The sequence below is a fragment of the Cryptomeria japonica genome, chromosome 1, assembly GCF_030272615.1.
Source record: "Cryptomeria japonica chromosome 1, Sugi_1.0, whole genome shotgun sequence".
Lineage (NCBI taxonomy): Eukaryota > Viridiplantae > Streptophyta > Pinopsida > Cupressales > Cupressaceae > Cryptomeria > Cryptomeria japonica.
Window position 1 is genome coordinate 372,254,160 of NC_081405.1, and position 21,446 is coordinate 372,275,605.

At 37.7% G+C, this 21,446-nt stretch overlaps 1 protein-coding gene across 1 annotated transcript; it reads left to right on the forward strand.

Annotated features, from left to right (window-relative positions):
• The first annotated feature begins 224 nt into the window (after positions 1-224).
• LOC131069065 (pentatricopeptide repeat-containing protein At3g12770) lies at positions 225-2,153 on the forward strand. The gene has a single exon (XM_058004377.2). The coding sequence runs from the start codon at positions 225-227 to the stop codon at positions 2,151-2,153; it is 1,929 nt and encodes a 642-aa protein (XP_057860360.2).
• The last annotated feature ends 19,293 nt before the right edge of the window (positions 2,154-21,446 follow it).

Consider the following 21,446-nt stretch of genomic DNA (forward strand, 5'->3'; position numbering starts at 1 on the left):
CCATTTCACTCCAACACTTTCTTCGCTGTAAGTACGTCTCTCCAGGTGGATAGGAGCATAGCTGAATGAATGAACCCAAATCCAAGCATAACATTTTATTTTATTATAGCAGCCACAGTTGTTTTGTTCCATCAAAACGAGTAATCCATCAACTCACATTTCAATGTGGGCGAGGGAAAACGCAGTAACCGATTCAAAAAATAAAATCGCGATCGTCATGCTAAATGGTTCTTAGCAATGCTGTTTCAAGAAAAGTTCCCACAAGGTTTTTATTGTTGCCCTGCCCATTTCGTTCTTTCGCAAGCTTCACAAACAATTTTTCTTCAGTTTCTCAGGTAGTTTTGGAACAAAACCCAGAATCATTAAACTATGCTTTTCAGTCTAAAGACAATGGCATTGCATTTAAAAACCAGATATCTGGGGATGTCATTGCTACTTACGCTTCTTTAGCAGAAGAGTGCACAAATATCACATCACTGAACCAATTAAATGCTCTCATTCATGTCAGTGGGCTTGGACAAAATGTCTCTTTAGGTACCAAACTGGTGCACATGTATGCTAGGTATAGCAGTATGGACAATGGTCGCCAAGTGTTTGACAAAATGCAGAAACGAGATGCTTTCCTCTGGAATTCGATCCTTAGAGGATATGCATGGAATGGACCCTATGAAGAAGCCTTGTCATTGTATTCTCAAATGCAACATGCAGGCATATGGGCAGACAACTATACTTACGCCTTTGTGCTCAAGGCATCTGCCGGGTTATCATCTTTGAAAGTGGGAAGGAAGATTCACTGTCAGATAATTAGAAGTGGATTTGAATCCCACGTTTTTGTGAGAACTTCCCTCGTAGACATGTATTCAAAGTCTTCGAGTATAGATGATGCACGCCAAGTGTTTGATGAAGTGCCACTGAGAAATGTTGTCTCCTGGAATGCCATGATTGCTGGATACAGCCGAAATGGACACGCCAAAGAGGCCTTGGCACTCTTTTATCAAATGCGATGGGAACATGTAGTGGCTGACTCAGTTACGATGGTGAATGTTCTGCCTGCGTGTGCAGAATTGCGAGATCTCAAACAAGGTAAGTGCATGCATGATTTTGTACTTAGAAATGGATTTGATTTGGATCCCTTCGTGGGGAATTCCCTGATAGATATGTATGCTAAGTGTGGAAGTTTAGAAATCGCATGCCAATTGTTTGACAAAATGCTGTGGAAAGATGTTGTCTCATGGACTGCAATGATTGCTGGGTATGCTCAAAATGGATGTGCCAGAAAGGCCTTACAACTTTTTCATCAAATGCTACAGGAAAATGTCACACCAGACTCAATTGCCATTGCTAGTGTGATCTCAGCTTGTACCCATTTGGGAGCTCTCGAACATGGCAAGTGGATTCATGATTACATAAGCAAATTTTTTTTTAAGTTGGATGTGTTTGTGACAAACTCCCTTATAGACATGTATGCCAGGTGTGGTAACTTAGAGGTGGCAAGACAGCTTTTCAATAAAATGCCTGAAAAAGATTTGATTTCATGGAATATTATGCTCGCTGGCTATGGACTACATGGACTTGGCAAGCAGACATTGGAGCTTTTTGCACAAATGCAAGATATTGGAGTGGAGCCAAACAACATCACCTTTGTGCATATTTTGTCTGCATGTAGTCACGCTGGTCTTGTAAGTGAGGGCTGGCAATATTATGATTGCATGACTCAAATCTATCAAATTGAACCCAACATGGAGCACTATTCGTGCATGGTTGATCTTCTTGGCCGTTCAGGGCATCTAGATGAAGCTGAAAGATTCATCGAAACTATGCCTGTTAAACCTGATGCTGATGTATGGGGTGCCTTGCTTGGTGCCTGTCGAATTCACAAATGCATCGAGCTTGGAGAACGTGCTGCGGAGCATCTTTTCATCTTAGAGCCCACATATCCTGGATACTATGTCCTGCTGTCAAACATGTATGCTGAGGTTGGCTTGTGGGACAAGGTAACAAAGGTGCAAAGAATGATGAAAGAAAAAAGTTTGAAGAAGACACCAGCATGCAGCATAATTGTTTTGCATGGCAAGGTTCATACATTTTATGCTGGAGACAAATCACATCCTCAATTTGATCAAATAATTGCTGCAATGGAAACGCTCGCTTAGTGAATGGAAAAGTAAAGGAAAGTCCTATCGTTTGTGCTCCCCATTGTGGAGAGGAAGAGAACGAAGACATGCTTACCAGTCAAAGTGAGTTGTTGACCATTGCCGTTGTACAATAAGTTATAAGCACAAGTCTAAAGACCTCTATTTGGGGTTCTACGAACCTCAAATAATGGGGTTATCGCCACACTACCACTAAATTCATGTGGTAAACCAAGAGGAGAGAACTAGTGTGAGAGATGTACATCACTTTCATGGTTTCAGCAATAGATTGTGTTCTTGCAGAGATTGGCGGTGCTGCTAATAAAAAAAAAAGCAACAAATTGAGTTCCAGCCTAAAGGCGTATGCATCTTTCTTCCCTTCATTGGGCGTCATGAGTCTTGGTGTTATTTTGATTTCATCTTGAACCTTTTTTCTATTTTCCTTAACCTATCATGAATTAATCATTTTTCTTTAAAAAATATAATGGCTTGAACTAGCAACTATGGAGGAACCGTGGGCTTTCTCAATGTTAAAAAAATAGTGATATCATGACAATAATGTTTTAGGTTGTAATGGCAAAAATTGCATGCACCATACTTTCCCTCTTCATTTTGAACCCATGTTGGTTGGGTTGTTCCTTATGCAATGACTAGTGCAAGTGGCATATTACATTGTGGAATAGCTCTAGTGATCCCTAATCATGTTCCCTGCTATTGACAAGACCTTTTGAGAATCCTAGACTATATCGTCTCCTCCTAGGTGCTCCTAGCATCACAACTAATACACCCTATCAAACTATATATATTGCACCATACTTTCTAGTTTGTGCTCTTGGCACTCAACTCCAAGCTTATAATCTTCCTTGTAGTTTGGTAGCTTGCCCTTGCATCACAACCAAAAGACTAGCACCAACCCAATTGTGGCCTTTCTTTACTTTGAGCACCAAGTACTCGTACCTCTCAACCACTTTTGTCTCCAACTTCCAAGTTTGCATCCTTCACCTTCAACTCATTAATAACCTTTTGCCATGCATACTATGATTGCATACCACCCCATCAACAAGCACTCCTTGAGCCTAGTCCAATGTGACACCACAAACCTAGTGGCAACATTCCTTTGTCAAATCACCTCCTTTTGACTAATGCACCACTTGGCACATCTATGACTCACCACCATTGGTCATCATCGAAACTTCTTGAGTCTTGCAATGCCCTTCCCTAAAGCTATACTTCCTTTTCAAGTTCTTGACTCGCCAACTTTGACCTTGATCTCATAACCTAAATGTTTAATGAGTCCCATGGACTCTAAACCAGCCAACTACCCATTCGTCTTAGATATGTCTCCTTGACACTCTTTCTAAGTAGACTACATCCTACCCAAGTGAGGTATTCTACTTACTCATGTAGATCTATCAAATTATCTTGCTATATAGCCCAACCATACAAGCTTAGCTCTCATGATCACATCATGTACATTTGCCTAATTGTCTTACCATGTGGTTCTATTATGTGGTCCTACCATGTCCCTCGACCTTGCCATGCATTCAATCATGAAGCCAATGGCCCTGTCATTGTAGAAACTCAGAGCTACAAGAAACAATTCCCTGCAACACTCATGGATTCAAACCTAACCATATTTTGAGAATGGCCTAGTTTTTATTTCGTCATTAAGCTTTTATACATCAAAAAATAAGTGATTTTGAGCTACAATTCACAATAATTATTAAGATTATTTACCAATTGGCAAAATCAACTAAATAATTTCACTTCTTTGATTTCAAATTTTCTAAATTTTGTCACACGATTTGTTAGAACTATAAATTAGGTTAAATTTATTTTATTGCTTGTTATTAATTAAAACCATTGTTTCTTTGATCTTTAACTTTTATATTTATAAATCCTAGTATTCGACTTGATTGGTGTTTGGATTCACCTTGATTCATGATTCATTGATTTTAATTGATTAGGGTTTGGGTTATAATTGTTTGTTATATCTTTGATCTTCAACCATCCATCCACACTCCACTATGCGCATTCATTACTTGATATTTATTATGGATGTATTTTCCCCCTTTCTAACCAAGCTCATATGTTGTTATGTTTTATGATGATGCCTCTTTTTTGGCCTATGATAGTGACTTAGTTGCTACTTTAACCAAATATGCATTTGATTCATCTAGGGATTTGATTGATGTGATGTACCTAGGGATCATATTACTTGTATTTCTTATAATAGCTTTTCTTTTACATCTACAGGTTTTCCTACATGTTTCTCTTGCTCATCTTTTCATGATGAGCCTATTGATAAAGATACACTTGTCCCTCCTTAATACGAGGTTGCCAGTCCTCTATATCTTCACTTTTGGTCTACTAATCATGTACTTAGTGAGGAGTGTAGTAATAATTCTTCCCCTCCCAAGATGAGGTTGATGAATCTGTGTTTCATGATAATTTTGTTTACGATGCACTTCATTTTTAAAAGCTAATGATAATTTGATTGATCTATTTAGCATAAATGAAGATGCATTGTCTCACATTAAATCATTTTTATTTTCATGTTCTGCACATATACTTGATGATGTCACTTTGATGCATGCATTTGGGGATACATTGACTGATAGAGCTTAACAATGGTTTGATTCATGGCATGCTTATTATATATAATTACATACTTTGTCATGTACTCTTGTAGATATTGTGTCTCTACGATATATGTTATTCACGATTCTTCTTCCCCTTTTGGTGGCCCGCTCTTAGTGGATCCCATAGATTTTTCTACGCACCATGATGGTACATAACTATTTTTTATGTCCATGGGAACTCTTGATTGGACCCTCTTCTACTTCCTATGATATATATTGAGTTATTGTGGAGTACATTATTATATGCCTTCTATTAAACAAAATGTATGACTTCAACATGCATAAGGGAGATGAACAACATGATTATCTTTTACAATTTTTACTTAATATGTGTGAGGACAAAGTGTCACGAGTTGATGATACACCTTCTCCATTGCCTCTACTAATACACATAATATGCATACACATATGAATAGGGACATATTGAGAGTGATCTTTCACATTATTGAAGTTCCATGGTAGAATTCCCCAACTAGAAATTTTTGTTGACACTTTTGAATAAGCATTTAAAAAGGAAAATTATGTGAGTGAGACATCACATAATCCTTTGACATATGATATTTTGATTTATCCTTCAATAAATGGATTTATGACACCTTTTTTAACAAATTATGATAGTAATGATGATCCATTGGTTCATCTAAGGATTTTCCAAACAAAATTCTTAAGTTATTTTCATGTAGATAAGTTGCATGATATTTATGTGATTTTATTCATTACCTCATTAACCTATCACTTCTTTTGTGGATTTGGCTAATGCTTTCATGAAACATCTTTGGTATAACACTGAGCTTGGGGCAACTTTCCAATTGATTGTGCCCATGAGGAAAGCTTGAAGATAGCTCTCTCATCAATTGGAAAGCATGGAATCACTTCTAAGTTGTGGGTTACCTAATGTTGAAGTGAATCTCCAAATGAGGGTTGGTTCCCTTGTTACTACCACCTAAAACTAACATATGCTATTGTTGTTGTTACGAAAGGGGGTGTAGAAAACATGGCAGTGAAACCTACAACTAATAAGGTGGTGCACCAAACTGATTTCAAAACCTATACTATTGTTTTGGACACACAATATGATCAACTTAAACCATAACATACACAACTCAAAATGTCATGTCTTTGCAAAAATCGTTTCATAACTGTTCAATATTTCAAGGATATTATTTACAAGGAATTAGAAATGTTGTTTGTTATCCTCGATTTTAGTGTTAACAAAAATGAGGGTACCCCACAAAATTTTACTCGTTTGTGGTTTTTCCTACTCTATGGTTTGCTTTTTGAGATGTTTTGTGTAATCGAAAGCGTTCTTTTCCTTGTCTTACCCCTTTTTCGTTAATTGTGAAAGTTTCAAAATTTAGGTGTAATTCGGGTTCGTAGACCCGATTTACACCTCTTTTGGCTAATTTCACCTTTTAGGTGTAATTTGGGTCTATAGATCCGAATTTCACTTCATAGGTGCAAATCAGGTTCATAAACCCAAATTGCACTTATTTAATACACTTTGAGTTATTTGTGGAATTTTTGAAGTGTTGGATTAGGAGTCTATTTATCTTTTTTTTTTTTAAAGGCTAAATTTTCTCTTTAATCTTCATTTTAATCTCTCTGAGATCGAATTTGTGACTAGAAGGAGAAGGATTCTCAACTTCCATTTTTGGGTATGAATTTCTTCCCTTCTATTTAGGGTTTTTATATAACCCTTTTCGTTTTACTTTTTTCATGAATTTATATGTTATCAAATCGTTCTTCATAGCTTTTCACTCGGTCCGATCTTTGATCCATATCGAGTTTTATTTGATTTATTGATTTAATTGATAGTGGTGTCGTGATAGGGTTGTAGGCTCGCCACGCACCATTGATTGGTTCATGGTGGGTCTGCGACCTCACCACGACACTAAGTATTATCTGCACATTATATTTATAACACAGTGGGGTTGTGGAGGGCCGACAGCCCGACACACAACAGTGTGGTGTGTGGCGGGTTGTTGACCCACCACATTGTTTCTACCTCCCAGTTTTATTGTGGTTTTGGCAAGGCCTTCAGCCTGCCATACACTACGGCATGGTGTATGATAGGTTGGAGACCCTACCAACACCTTGTCATGCCCTAGTTTAATTGCAATACCAAAGTGGTGTTTGGTGGGGCCATAGGCCCACCATACACTACAAAATGGTGTATGTCGGGTCCACGACCCCGCCAGACACCATTTCGAAATATTTTAAAGTGTAATGCAGGTTTATAAACCTACCCTGTATTATATGGGTTTCATGCAATTTTTAAGTGTATGGCGGGGCAAGTCTATAGACCCGACCAACACTTTGGTGCTTTTTCTTTAATATATGTATTTCAGATTTATGAGCCCGAATTACACTTGCTTATTGGATTTTTCATTCTACACTTTTATAAATGGATTTTTTCAAATGTTTTTGTTTGAAATTCAATTATTTTGCACACACGTAAATGGTAATTTTTCATTCCATCTACTTTGGAAATATCAAATTATCAAAAATAGGTTTTTGGAAAACCTAATTATCTCAAATGTACTATTGTCAAAATTTGCTCAAATTATATGAACAAAAATAAATTGACCAAGTGTATCATGTTGATACTATTGAATTTATTTTTTTTGTCAGTATTGTTATCATAATAATGACAAAGGTATCTCCAAACAAAAGAGGGATGAAATTCAAGAAGTGAGACCTAAATCCGTTTTTTCCTTCTTCTTCAATTATTTCTAATATTGATCATATTAGAGACACGAAGATAGGTCATGTTGACCTAGAGGAATTTCTCAAAAGAATCAAGAAAGCACCTTCATATCGGGATATGGAAGCAATTATCAATAGTGGTATACACTTAGTTGCAACTTTTCCCATGTTAGCCCAGGATCTTGAATTTGTGATGGCGGTGGTGAAGCATTTTGATCCTGAAAGCAAAAGCATAAAAGATGAATCTGGAAAGAAATCAGGCTTGACGAAGAGTTCTTTGATTCAATGTTCAAATGTCCGAGTATTGAGAGATATTCAAATATCACTATGCTATTAGTCGTAGCTTACTTTGACAAAAATTATGACAAGTGTAGGCATAATATTAATGACAATTGGCTTAATACTCCAAGGCCAACTATTGCCAGATGGTCGGAAACTCTTCCCAGATGTGACTTCATTGAAGAAGTCAATGACTTGAAACTCTTTTGAGTAGAGTTAAAGGACTTCCCACTTCTAATACTCTCTATAAGTGGATGTATCAATACATCCGTGTGATCAGACAGAACAAGGAGAAGATATTTTGGGGAAAGCAAATTAGTGATGCCATCTGTGAGCAACTCACCAAGGTTCCTATTACTGTTAAGTTCTATATGACTTCTTACTTGGTGTATGATGCGGCTTCAATGAGACACTTTCCTGGCTTAACTACTACTAGTGACAGAAGGCAAGTTGAGGTACATGAATACTATACCTAGTTGGTCTTGAAAGAAAGTCATAGTCATTTCCGAAGAGTCAATGATGCCTTCTTTGGTTATTATATGGTTATGATGGATAAAAACCTATATAATAAGATGGTGCCTCATCACGCATGGGAAGTTGTTAATCAATATGGATGTATGTTTCTTTAGTTTCCAACTTTTACCTATATTAGGGTTGGATGTTTCAATGGTGAGCCCTTCATTCTCCCTAGACATCCTTCCAACAAGATTGTGCTAATGGAGCTTGCTCGTCAGATGAATGCAGTACATGAGTCCCAATCTGGTTCTCATAAGATAGGTTTGAAATTCTCTATCTGCATTGGAAGATATTCTATCAATTCTATTTTCAAGGCCAGAGCCATGGAGGATGAGATGAGAAGAGTCACTATGAGATTTTTCAAAGCCAAGAAGGATTTTGACTATAGTGGTATGAGAAAAAAATTGAAGAAGGCCTATGTGCATGTTCATCGGATCGAAGATGTTTGGGTTGATTGTAGATTCGAGCATGATGTCAGGAAACTTGATTATTGTCGCTTAACAGTTGAGCAAATTGAGAACTTTGGTATTGCTAATGTTCTTGATGATTTGGAAGAGGATGGTGATATCTTGGATCATTTATATGAAAAGAATAGGGTTTCTTCTACTCCTTCGCCTCTTATTCAATGGTCGCAAAAGGAGTGCATTTCCATTAGAGCACGTTTTCAAAGTATTCTCACAAATACTAATATTTGGTTATCTTTGCATGGTGTTCCACTAAAACCTTTCTCCTTTGGTTTTGATGATGCCATTGTTGGCCCAATGGGAAAGAGATCTGAGATTAGAACCAAGAACAAATAGGATGTTGTGGTCCCAACAAAAGATCCTAAATTGAAATTCACAGTTGGATCCAAGAAAGGTAAATCTCAAGGAGAGCCTTCAAGTTCTAATGTTCAAGAGATATCAAGATTGGGTGCACCAAATGATCAAGACGAGGGTGAACTTCCTTATAAGAATTAGTTCATGAAGAGGAGGGTGATTAGGAACAAGATGAGTTGAATGTAGAAGAGTTACCACAAATAGATGAACCTTTACTCTAGGTATCTTCTCCTACATCTACATTGCAAGTTCATGTCTCTACTTCCGATCCCGAGCCTCCAATATTTGCAAGTGTTGTTTCATCAAGTATTATTCATGTATCTTCCACAAGTGCTAGTGAGTCAGCCCTAGACACACCCTGTGATAATATTGAGAACATTTTCTTATCTTTTCCCACGTTGTTTGGAGTGTCTACGTCTATAATAGATGATTTTGATAAGTTCATCAATGAGTCGGCTCCTAGGTCAAATGAATCTTCATTAGAAAATCCTACCAATGTGATCACCATAGCCTCTCCTTTTGTGACTACAATTATTCAGGACTCTATCAATCCTTCCCAGGATGTGGTGGTTGGTGGGGAAGATGATTCTACCTTGCCACCTTCATTGTTTTCTAATGCCCCGAAAAGGAAGAAGCAAGTTCTTTCCACTGAAGATTTTGATTTCAATCAACTTGTTCCTATCAAATCCAAAACTACCAAGAAAGCTAAGACTTTGTCAAGAATTAAGGTGGATAAGGATAAGAACAAGTATGTTGAGGTTCTTGTTCCTCCCCAAGATGCAATTATTGGTCAAGTACATGATACTGATTATACTATTTAGAGGGTTGAGTTGGGAAAACAAACTCATGATTTTGCTTTGGGTGATGCAATATCAGATTTGGAAGCTCTTGTTGCCAGATATGGTGAAGACAAGGTTAAGAAAGATCAACTCAAAGCAAGGATCAAGCAACTCACTTTGATCTTGATCAAGGTAAATAAGTCGTCTGAGACTGTTGAACCAATAACTTCTTCCTTGGATGAGCAGGTTGTTAAAAGAGTTGAGCAAGCGACATCTCATAGTAAAGTTGTGGCAAAATAGATGGATCGTATTTTGAGTCAAGGCAAACGACCCATAAGTTCAGCTAGTACCATTATCAATAACCTTGATACCGTCAGGACAGAGATAGATAGGACTATAGAGGTCTTCTCTCAGGAGCTCGAAATGAAAGAAAGAGAGTTTGAGGCTTGGTTGAAATTTGAAGATTATGATCCTGATGAACTCATACAGAATAGTGTTATTCCTCCACGACGCATGTATGTGGAGCAGAGAGAAGCCTTAGAACACAAAATGAACATTCTTGACAGTCAAGGATATGAGGAAGCATTTAAAGGAATGTGTTGACAAGAAGGAAGAGATTGTTACAAGGTTTTTAAAAATTCCATGTGTGTTCCTTGTGTTAGATATTGTTGCTACTAGGATATGTTGTTGTCATTGATGTCAACATATTCCTATGTTTTGGTGTTGTAGAGAGTTGTTTGGTGATCTGTTGTTTGCATTGAGTTGATTTGGTTGGTTTATTTGTTGGGATGTTGAATCAACTAAAGATATATCATTTTTTATTGATTTCATGATGCTATGTGGTGATTTGGTCGAGTTATGGATTCTGGTATGAAGACTGTTTTTCTGTAATTAGTATTGTAGGGTTTTGATATTTGATCCATTGTGTTCCAGTATGATCATATATTTGGCTGAGGATTTGGGAGAATGTTTTGGATGTTCATGTGTATCTTCATTTCATATAGTTCATGATTTAGTGCTCTGCAAGTTATCTTTCTAGTCTAAATTGTTGTTGTTGAGTGTTCTTGAGTGTTAGCTTGTTGATCGATGAAGATTTGAATAAGTGGTGTTGGTGCAACTATTGTGAATGGTTCTAATGTTCTTGTTGGTGTTTCCAGATCATGTCCTATTTATTTTTGATGGTCTGCATTGATCCTTGTGCTTGTTTTTGGTGATTTTGTTGATTCGATGATATTCTTCGTGTTATGCGGTATTTTTGGTGGTGTAATGTGTTGCAGTTGATCTTGGTGAGATTTTCGATGGTGATGCATATTTGGAGATTTGATTTAGGTCCATGCTATGTCGTCTATGTCATTATATTGGTCTGATGGACGATCTATGTATCGTGTGATGTAATTTTGTAATTAAGGGTTGAGGGTTTGGCCGACCTTGTAGTCAAGGTTGATGATTTGTATAAATAGGTGGTATAGTCATGTAATTTGGGTGTCGATGTTGTGTTTGCATTATTAGAGAGTGGTGTATGTGTGCATAAGCGAAATTATCCTTCGGTGTGGTGTATTGAGCAGAGATTGTTAAAGGGCAAACAAATGTGCTTAACTAGAACTGTCATCAGGCATTAGCAGATGCTATATTTGCAGTTCATGTAATCTGGATTGTATTCCGATCATTATTGTAAGGTAGTGAACCTTCCCCAATGGTTGGAGCCTTATGGGTCATCTTACTTTGAGTAGTGAGCTCTAGGCAGTGTCATGAATGCATGTGCATTCCCCATTGTAATATTTGCACATACTACTGCAGAGTATCATCTTATTGTGGGTAGGTTCCCACCATGTTTTTTTCATTAACTGGGTTTTCCACATCAAAATCTTGGTGTTGTGTGTGTTGTTGTTATTGTATTTATCTTTCTTCTTGGTGCAGTTGATTAATCTGAGATTGTGCTTAATTTATTTAATCCAGTGAAAACTGATTCACCCCCACTTCTCAGTTTTCCTTCATTGTTGCTGCCAACAATTGGTATCAGAGCTAGATCCTCTGGAAGAAGCTTGACCGCTTGAGGAGATCCGAGATGGCAGCTTATGTGTTCAAGAAGGAGAGTTCTAGATTTGATGGAAGTGATATACCATTTGGAAGGACTGGATGGAAGTTCATTTGAAATGTCTTGGAGATAAGTATTCGAAGATTACAAAGAATCTCTATAATGTTCCTCAAAATGGACCAGTTACTATTGTTGAGATCAAGGATGTTGAACATAATATAAGAGCTAAGGAAGCATTTTCGAGTGCCTTGATTGATTTAGAGATGACAAATGTGATGGGTTTGCAGAGTGCACATGAGATTTGGAAGAAGGTAGAGACCTTGTATGAAGAAGATGTGCAAGTTAAAGCTGCTAAGTTACAGATTTTGAAAGGAAAGTATGAAGCATTGAATATGGGAGATGATGAGAACATAACATCCTTTATGGATAAGGTGAATGAGCTTGTCATGAATATCAGATGTGTCAGTGGAACCCTTGAAGAAGATGAGATTGTTGCTAAGGTGCTGAGATCATTGCCTCCTGCTTACAAACATAAAGTAGTTGCTATTGATGAGATCTGAATTGTGACTACTGTAACAAGAGATATGTTGGTTGGGAAGCTTGTTGCATTTGAGTTGAGCGAATCTGGAGAATCACATGGTAAATCCGAGGCTACATTCAAAGCCTCTGTATCTGGGAAGCATAAGTATGATCCGGAAGAAAGTTCATGTTGGGTATTCAAATATGAAAGAAAAAAGAGAGAGATGGAAGAGAAAGAAAGAGAATTGGATGAGTTTGAAGCCCTTATTGCTCGGATATTTCCTAAAGGAGCTGGTAAGTATGATGGAAAGTTACCCTTAAAATGTTTCTCTTGTAAGAAGATAGGACATTTTGCTTCTAGGTGCCCTGAGAGAATGTATAGATATGATAAGAATGGAAAACATGATAGATCGGATAAGTATGATAGATATGAGAAGAATGATAAGAATGATAAGCCCTACTGGAAGTACAGATTTCAGAGAGATGCTACTATGTTGCTGATGAAGGTGTGATAGATGAAGACTTTGTATTTATTGCTATCCAAGAAGATGATCCGGTACCAATGAATTCTACAAGCTGCATTGTTGAGGAGAAAGTTTTGGCTGCTAAGATTGAAGAGAAAAATGAATAGGTGATAGACATCGGTTGTTCACGTCATATGATAAATGATAAAAGCAAATTTGTGAGTATGGAAAGGTATGATGGTGGTATAGTGAGATTTGGAGATGACAAAGGTTCTATGATCCGTGGTAGAGGCTTTATATCCTTCAATGGTAAGCATAATATTGATGATGTCTTGTATATTGAAGATTTGAAGCATAATCTTTTGAGTGTTGGACATATGGTTGACAAAGGATATGATTTGCAATTCGAGAATGGTAAATGTAAGATCCTAAATGCCTCCGGTGTAATGGTAATGGTAATATCTTTCACTTGAATGCTGGTGAGAAAAGTTGTTTGATTGTTCATATTGATGAAAGTTGGTTGTGGCATAGGAGAATGTGTCATTTTAATTTTGACTACATGATAAGGATAAGTTCTACTCAAGTTTTTAGAGATTTTCCTAAGACTATAAATCCTGCTAATCCGGTATGTAAGGAATGTCAAATGGGAAAGCAAACAATAAATTAATTTAAGAGTAAGTTGTATTAATCTAATGGATTTCGAGATCTAGTGCATACTAACTTATGTGGTCCTACTAGAGTGAGAAGCATGCAGGGTGACAAATATTTCATGTTGTTGATTGATGATTATTCTAGGATGATGTGGGTTACTTTTCTCAGGGAGAAATCAGAAGCATTGGAGAAATTCAAGACATTCAAAGCCAAAGTGGATACTGAGACAGGATTGAAGCTGAAGTGTTTGAGATCTAACAGAGGAGGAGAATTTGATACATTTTGTGAGAGAGATGGAATCAGAAGACAGTTATCTGCTCCTATAACCCCTCAGCAGAATGGAGTTGTTGAAAGGAAGAACAAAACTATCTTGGATGTTGCAAGGACTATGTCGATAGAAGGAAATGTTGCATAGACCTTTTGGAGAGAAGTTGTTAGCACTGATGTTTATACATTCAATCAGGTGCTTATTAAAGGTGATTCTAGTAAGACTCCTTATGAGCTATGGTTTGGTCATGTTCCTACAGTTAGATATTTTAGATTTTTTGGAAGTAAATGTTATATTAAGAGAGATGAGGATATAGGAAAATTTGATGCAAGATGTGATGAAAGAATATTCTTGGGATAATCTACTAAGAGAAAGGCCTACCGATGCTATAATAAGAGACTGAAGAAGATAGTGGAGAGTGCAAATGTGACGATAGATGAATGTCTTGGGAAACAGATCAGAGCATGCGGATATGATTTTGATGATGAAGATGTTATTTCAAAACATGTGCAGACTGAGATCTTGAAGCAGAATGATCCAGTGGAGACAACTAATCCGTACAATGTTGTCGTTAGTGAAGAAGTGCACGAGCCTGACAATCAGAACAACCAGAAGAATCTGAGGTATGTAAGATTGAATCATTCAGAAAATTAGATTATTGGTGATAAGAATAAAGGTGTGATGACTAGGAGAAGGATTGTTGCTTAAGAGATATGCTTGATTTCAAATATTGAACCTAAAGATGTTGCAGAAGCATGTAAAGATGAAATTTGGATAAAGGCAATGGAAGAAGAGTTGAATCAGATTGAAAAGAATAACACATGAGAGCTTGTTTTGAGACCTAAAGACAATAATGTAATTGGCACTAAATGGGTGTTCCAAAATAAATTGAATGAAGCTGGTGAGGTGGCCAGAAACAAAACAAGATTGGTATGTAAAGGGTGTTTACAGATGGAAGGTATTGATAATGAGGAGACTTTTGCCCCTATATTTAGAATTGAAGTTGTTAGATTGTTGCTTGCATATGCTGCTTATAAGAATTTTAAGGTATATCAGATGGATGTCAAGTCAACCTTTTTGAATGGTGATCTTGAAGAGGAAGTCTACATTGAGCAACCAGATGAATTTTCTTTATCAGATGAAGGAGATATGGTATGTGATGCTATGCAAAAATAGGGCAAAGGTTAGACTAAAACCTATGGTCGTATAACACACAAAACAAAGAAACAAAGGAAAACGTTAGTGTTAATCAACCAAAAACTAGTCTAAGCAGGCATACCAAAAGAGACACTAAAAATAAAGTAAAACATTTAACTATGAATATAAATGCAAGAAGACATCTCCAAATGCCTTCTATCATGCTCTTAGCTCCTTCTCCCTTGTTCCTCTCGTCTCCAAATTCCAAATTAGTGTAGCTCTCAGCAGCTTTTTGCACTATGGATGCTTATGGAGATTCAAGATTGTAGATGATTATGAAAAGTATGCAAATGCAAGCTTAATAACCAAATAAGGATGAATTATTTAAATGTTATTTGTTAATTTCAACCAAAATAGTGAATATGAGTAAGATATGCTAAATGCTCTCTAAAATTCCCTATAACTTAGATGCATACAAGTTTTCAGGATCTGGATTATGAAGAAATGGACTCTATTTATAGGAAAAATAGAGCAATGGATGGTTGAGATTGAGTAATCTCAACAATGGTCGGGATTGAATGATATTCAATCCATGTGATGGCTTTCAATCGAATCCCGAGATGACAAGTGTCAATATGAGATAGGTTGAGAGGAGAGGGAATAAGCATTAAATGCTTGACATGACTTGGAGGTTAACTTGGGAGTTGAGGTCAAGGTTGGGTTGAGTGAATAAATTCTTTATTTCAAAGAATAAAGCTTTTATCCAATGGATAAACTCTTGTGCAAAGGTAAAAGGGATAACCATGGTCAAAGCAATAAATGCTTGAGGAGACACATGAGTCATATGAGGGTTGAGTTAGGGGCTAACCATAAATGGTCATGTAAGAGTCATAAGTGGTTTAGAAGACTTTAGAGGTTAAATTGTTAAACACACAAAGCATTAAATGTTTTTCAAAGACTTTGAAGTCTTTGAGAAGTTACTCCAAGTTGCTTAGGAATGTGACAATAATTAGGGGATGTATTAGGCTAATTGATTAGGATTAGATAGGTTCTAGAAGAATTTAGGAAGGGGATTTAGGAGGCAAGTGGGAGATGTAGGAAAATGCAAGTGGGGGGAATAAATGATTTAAATAAATGTTTTATTTAATTTATTTAAAAGAAGAAAGGGGATTAAATTGAATAAATAGAATTTATTCATTTAATTGATTGTGAATTTGGTTTAATGAATAAATTAAAATAAATTGAATAATTTATTTAATTAATAGGAGAATGTTTGAAGATGAATTAATTAAATATTTATTTAATTAACTGATGGCTAATGGATTTTTAATCAAATAAATATCAAATATTCATTTAATTAAACTGGGCAGATTTATGTGACTACATTTGCCCCTCTTTGTGACGGTGCGGTTTATCGTGTCGTTTCAAAGAAAGAAAAATAGGTGTGAAGAAATGCCCCATAAAATATTAATTTTTTGAGACGGTGCGGTTTATCGCATCATTTCAAAGAAAGAAAAATAGGTGTGAAGAAATGCACCATAAAATATTAATTTAATGGGTGGTGTGCCCCCTCGAGAGATGCGCCAAAAAATTTCAAAAAATCAGGCGATCTCTCGAAAAAGAATGAAAATTAGCAGGGTGGTAGAAGAGAAGATTTTAGCAACGCTGGTAAAAAATAGAAGAAATCGGAGATAAAATGAAGAAATGGGAGGCTTGGGAAGTTCATGGGGACCACGGCAGTCAGCGGGGGAAAATTAGGGTTACGACGAAGGGTATATATGGGGAGGAAGGGGTGAAAACAAGGTCATTTGCATTCGCGTCCATAGTGAAATTTGAGCTCTGATAGTGACCTTTTGGAAGAGCAAGCAATAGTCAGGATGTCATTTCCCATAGCAAAGCACCGATTAGAGAGAGTTTGACGATTCCAGCGGCCAGACGACTATGGACTAGCGGTATGTGAATTTGAATTTTTTATTTTTGTGCATTTTTTATATGTTTTTTGCTTAGTCCAAGTTGAGTCAACACAATAGCACTAAAACTGTGTTTTGGCGCTGTTGTCAACTTAATTAGCGCTATTGCATAGTGGTTTTAGCATTGTCGTCTAAAGTTAAGCTATTGTATCGCTGATTTAGCATTGTTGTCTTTGTAGCACTATTGGGTAGTTGATTAAGTGCTATTGATGTGAGGTAGCGCTATGGTATAGTCAAAGTAGTGCTATTGTTAGTTTAGCGCCATTGCCTAGTTGATTGAGTGCTTTTGTAAGCATATTAGCACTGATGTATTCAAAATAGTGCTGATGTGTAGGAAGATAGATGCCCCAATATGTTTGGACAAAAATCTCCTGATGCCAATGATGGATGGATGGAGAGATGAGGTGAAAGTTGTTTTGAACCATAGCAGCCCTGATGAAACTTAGGTCATTAGGATAAATGTCTGTTGAAGTCTAGGTGTGCCATGATTGCTTACCTGTTGAGACCCGAAGATACTTTATCAAAGTATCTATTGATAGTCTAGGTTTAAACTTAAGAAAGTTTGAAACAAAACAACTGATGATGATGGTTGATGCATGTGTGCAGGAGGATCTACGCGTCTTACAGTTGCGCGAGAGGCATCCCGCCACATAGGTGCTGCGTGATCGTTTGACAGAGGCCGAGGTGGATTGTATTGTAGTGACAAGCCTGTACGATGTGATGTATATGGCCGTGATTCAGATGAATCATGGTTTGATTACATCATTGGCATAGCGATGGCATAGTGAGACATGTATGTTTCACTTAGCGCAGGGGGAGATGACAGTTACATTGGAGGATGTATGGCACATCCTGGACATTCCCATTCGAGGAGAGCTGGTGACATATGACCGATCTTGGAGTATAGCAGCTATACAATGGTTTTTTTGAGGAGGATGTGTATATTGATAATGGGTCGATAGCCTGGGAGGACATAGCAGCCTTGTATGAGCCATTACTAGCAGTGTTATCAGGGATTGTTGGGGGACTGTTGTGTCCAGATAGACAATCGCATGGACTTGTCGTTGGTTGGGGTCAGGTGATCGAGCAGATGATTACAGAGGGGACCCGGTTTACATGGGGACTGTGCATGCTATCGCACTTATATCAGGATCTACATGAGGTAGCATACCAAGGGAGGGGCTCATTAGGAGTGGGCATCACGTTGCTGCATATCTGGGCATGGGAGCATCTACCAGTGACTCGACCAGTCAGTCTGAGATTTCGAGTAGTGGATCAGCCCTATGTATACATGTATGGAGGGATGATGAGTCAGTCCCACCTGGGGAAGTTAGAGTGGTGGCGGCGGGCACTGGATGACTTGGATACAGTGATCTGGAGGTCGTATATTGAGTGTGAGTCGTGGGAGGATGATGCGGGGGCATTGCCATATGTGTTCATGACATGGTACGTCATTGGTAGGACAACATACAATGTGGAGACATAGTTACCGGGCAGGGTGTTGAGACAGTTTGGGCAGAGGCAGGGATTGCCTAGTGGTTCGGGAGAGTATGCACGGGTAGTCCGAGAGAGGTACCTATGGGGGCCAGTGCTACCATATGATCAGGCATTGACAGAGTTCCACACCTTACAGGCAAGACCATGGCAGATGAGGTCGAGGGTAGTAGATGGTGGGGTATGAGAGGAGTATATGCAGTATATTATGGCACATCCGATTCTGCGGATATCAGATCCGACAAAGCCGATTCCAGATTTTGAGGAGGAGAGGGGACGGGGACAAAGGAGGAGAGGAGGTTGCAAAGTAGTAGGTGGATGAGGGAGAGGGGATGGTGGTGGTGGGGATGGAGGAGGAGGAGGAGGAGGAGGGGGTGGTGGGTTTGGAGGAGGTGGCGGATTCAGAGGTGGAGGTGGGGGTGGTGGTCGATTACAGTGGAGTGGGAGAGGTGGGCAACCATTGCAGCTATCTTAGGGACCTTTGATGTAGGGAGGCATGAGATTAGGTGGCAGGGATACAGGTGAGGGATAGGCACCTATGGATACAGAGGAGGGAGCCACTGGAGAGGGAGCCACTGGGGAGGCACCCATGGATATGGGGGAGGGAGCTATAGGTGGAAATCTGCGGGATCATATGATAGGATATTTGCAGACTCGCGTAGATGATTTGGAGGTAGAGGTAGCAGCTAGAGATGTGTAGTTGTTTGCACGAGAGTCAGAGTTGACTGTAGTGCTGTGGGAGAGAGATCAGGCCATGGACAGGGTGATCCAATTGCAAGAGAGAGTGAGGGTTTTGGAGGGAGTACAGGGATAGGGGCCATCTATGGAGGCATTGGCTAGGGAGGTACAGAGAGCAGGTAGACAGGTTGATTACTGGTGGGGCTTATATGAGCAGGAGATGCCATCTAGTCGATAGGCACAGAGTTATTCACAAATACATCGGGAGAGATCAGAGCGGTCTCAGAGGATGCAGAGTAGTGGTGGTATGATGGGTCCTCCCCAAAGAGATAGATCAGGTGGTGCAAGGGCTAGTGGGGGAGCAGGTGGAGATGGTGATGCAACATCTGGTCAGAGTGGCATCTGAGAGAGCATTTTGTATGCATTTATTTTATCATTTAGACTGTACCTTGGATGGCTCTTGGTAGCCAATTTTTTGGACTTCATTGTACTCCAATACATGTATATTTGTGGCGATATGATATGATATATGAGGAGATCCCATATTTTGTGTTGATATGCATGTTGATGATATGTATGGATGTTTATGCAGGATGATGATTTTATGATTTTATGCTTAGATGGATACTTTGTACTTGCTATATGTATGTGTTTTTATGAGATGATTCCTATATGCATGTTTTTATGATGATTTATTCTTACATGATGTCTATATGCATTTTTGTGTATGAATGAGAGGCTAACATGTGGATGCAGGTTGATATATGTGTTCATGATGTGTTTGGTGACGTAATGTCTTATGTATGTAATGCCATGATGGTTATGTGTGCATAATGCAATGATGATTCAGATGGTACTTTGGTTTTTTTTTTGATGAGATAATGCAATAATGTTAATGTAATGTGTGGAATGAATGATGTATATATGTAAATGCATCTAGATGGTTTGCTAGATGAATGTAATATGGATAAACAAATGTAAAGTACAAATGTTTAAATGATGATTTCTAAATGGATGCATATGGATAATGTATGAACCAATGTTGAGGCAAATGATTTTGTTTGATGATTCTAAATGTCGGAAATTATGATGTAGTGAAATGATAATGCAACTCATGAATAACTGCACCTTAATGCAATTAAAAAGTAGACTAAATGCATGTTTGTAATGAATCCTAAATGAAATGAATTAAATGAGTATAAAAGTATACTAAATGGATAAATGAATTCACTTAACTAATGGATAGATAAATAGACGTATGCAACGATAAATGATGATAAATGATGATTGGTAACTAACACTAAATAAATGCATAGTAATGGCTAATACAATCAAGGACAATTTTATCATATGAATGAATCTAAATGTCATGATTATGCAATGATGAAATGATATAATAAGACTAATGTCAATAAATGATAATGAACTATATGTAATTTTATGCAACTAAATGATATGAAACGCACTCGATGCAAATGCAGCTAAATGTAATGATGATGATAAGATCATAATAGATGAATGCAAGGTTGTTTAGACTTTGCATGATGCACTGATGATGTATCAGAGTACTCTGTCGCGATTGTATCCAAGACCAACTCAATTTTCACATAACTTCTCACATTAACTCTTTGTTCACACTTGCATACAAAACCATGCATATGAATAATGAATGAGTAAATAGATGGGCGATATGGAACGAAATGCAATATAAACAGATGAGATGGAATGACGATCCATAGTGCTTTATTTTTATCATTGAACTTTTAAAATGTTGTAAGAAAATACAAGCAACTTGACATAATGATTCAAGATGACCTGAGTATTCCTTACATGGATTTTGATATAGCAAGTTAATACAAGCAACTTGATATAATGGATCAAGTTGACTTGAGTATTGCTTGTGGAACAGACAAGGATTATCTCCTTTCATACATGACTTGGAACGTCCTCCTTGAACTTTTGCCGATCAAATCCCGAGACAAGCTCATACCATAGTAAGAGATAAACCATTATCGAGTTTGGATGAGGGAGTTAGGAACCAAAGATGGAGCATTGTATCTGTAGGAAAAAAACATATATAAAGAATAAAGAATATGGACCCTCAATAATGGTTCATGCTCATATGGTTGAGGTATGCGTTGTAGTCAGCAAGCCGTAGTGATCTATGACTATATTTTGCTTAAGATCACGTAGTTTAGTGAACTTCCCACGTAGACACCTTTAGGACATGCCCCAGTACTTCATCGAAATAATTCGCAGAAGACATACAAACAATGCTTGTAGGAACCATCTCGGCCACTCTAATCATTTGTGGATATCCTGGAGTAGCATAGAAACCTGATATATAAATGAATAAAT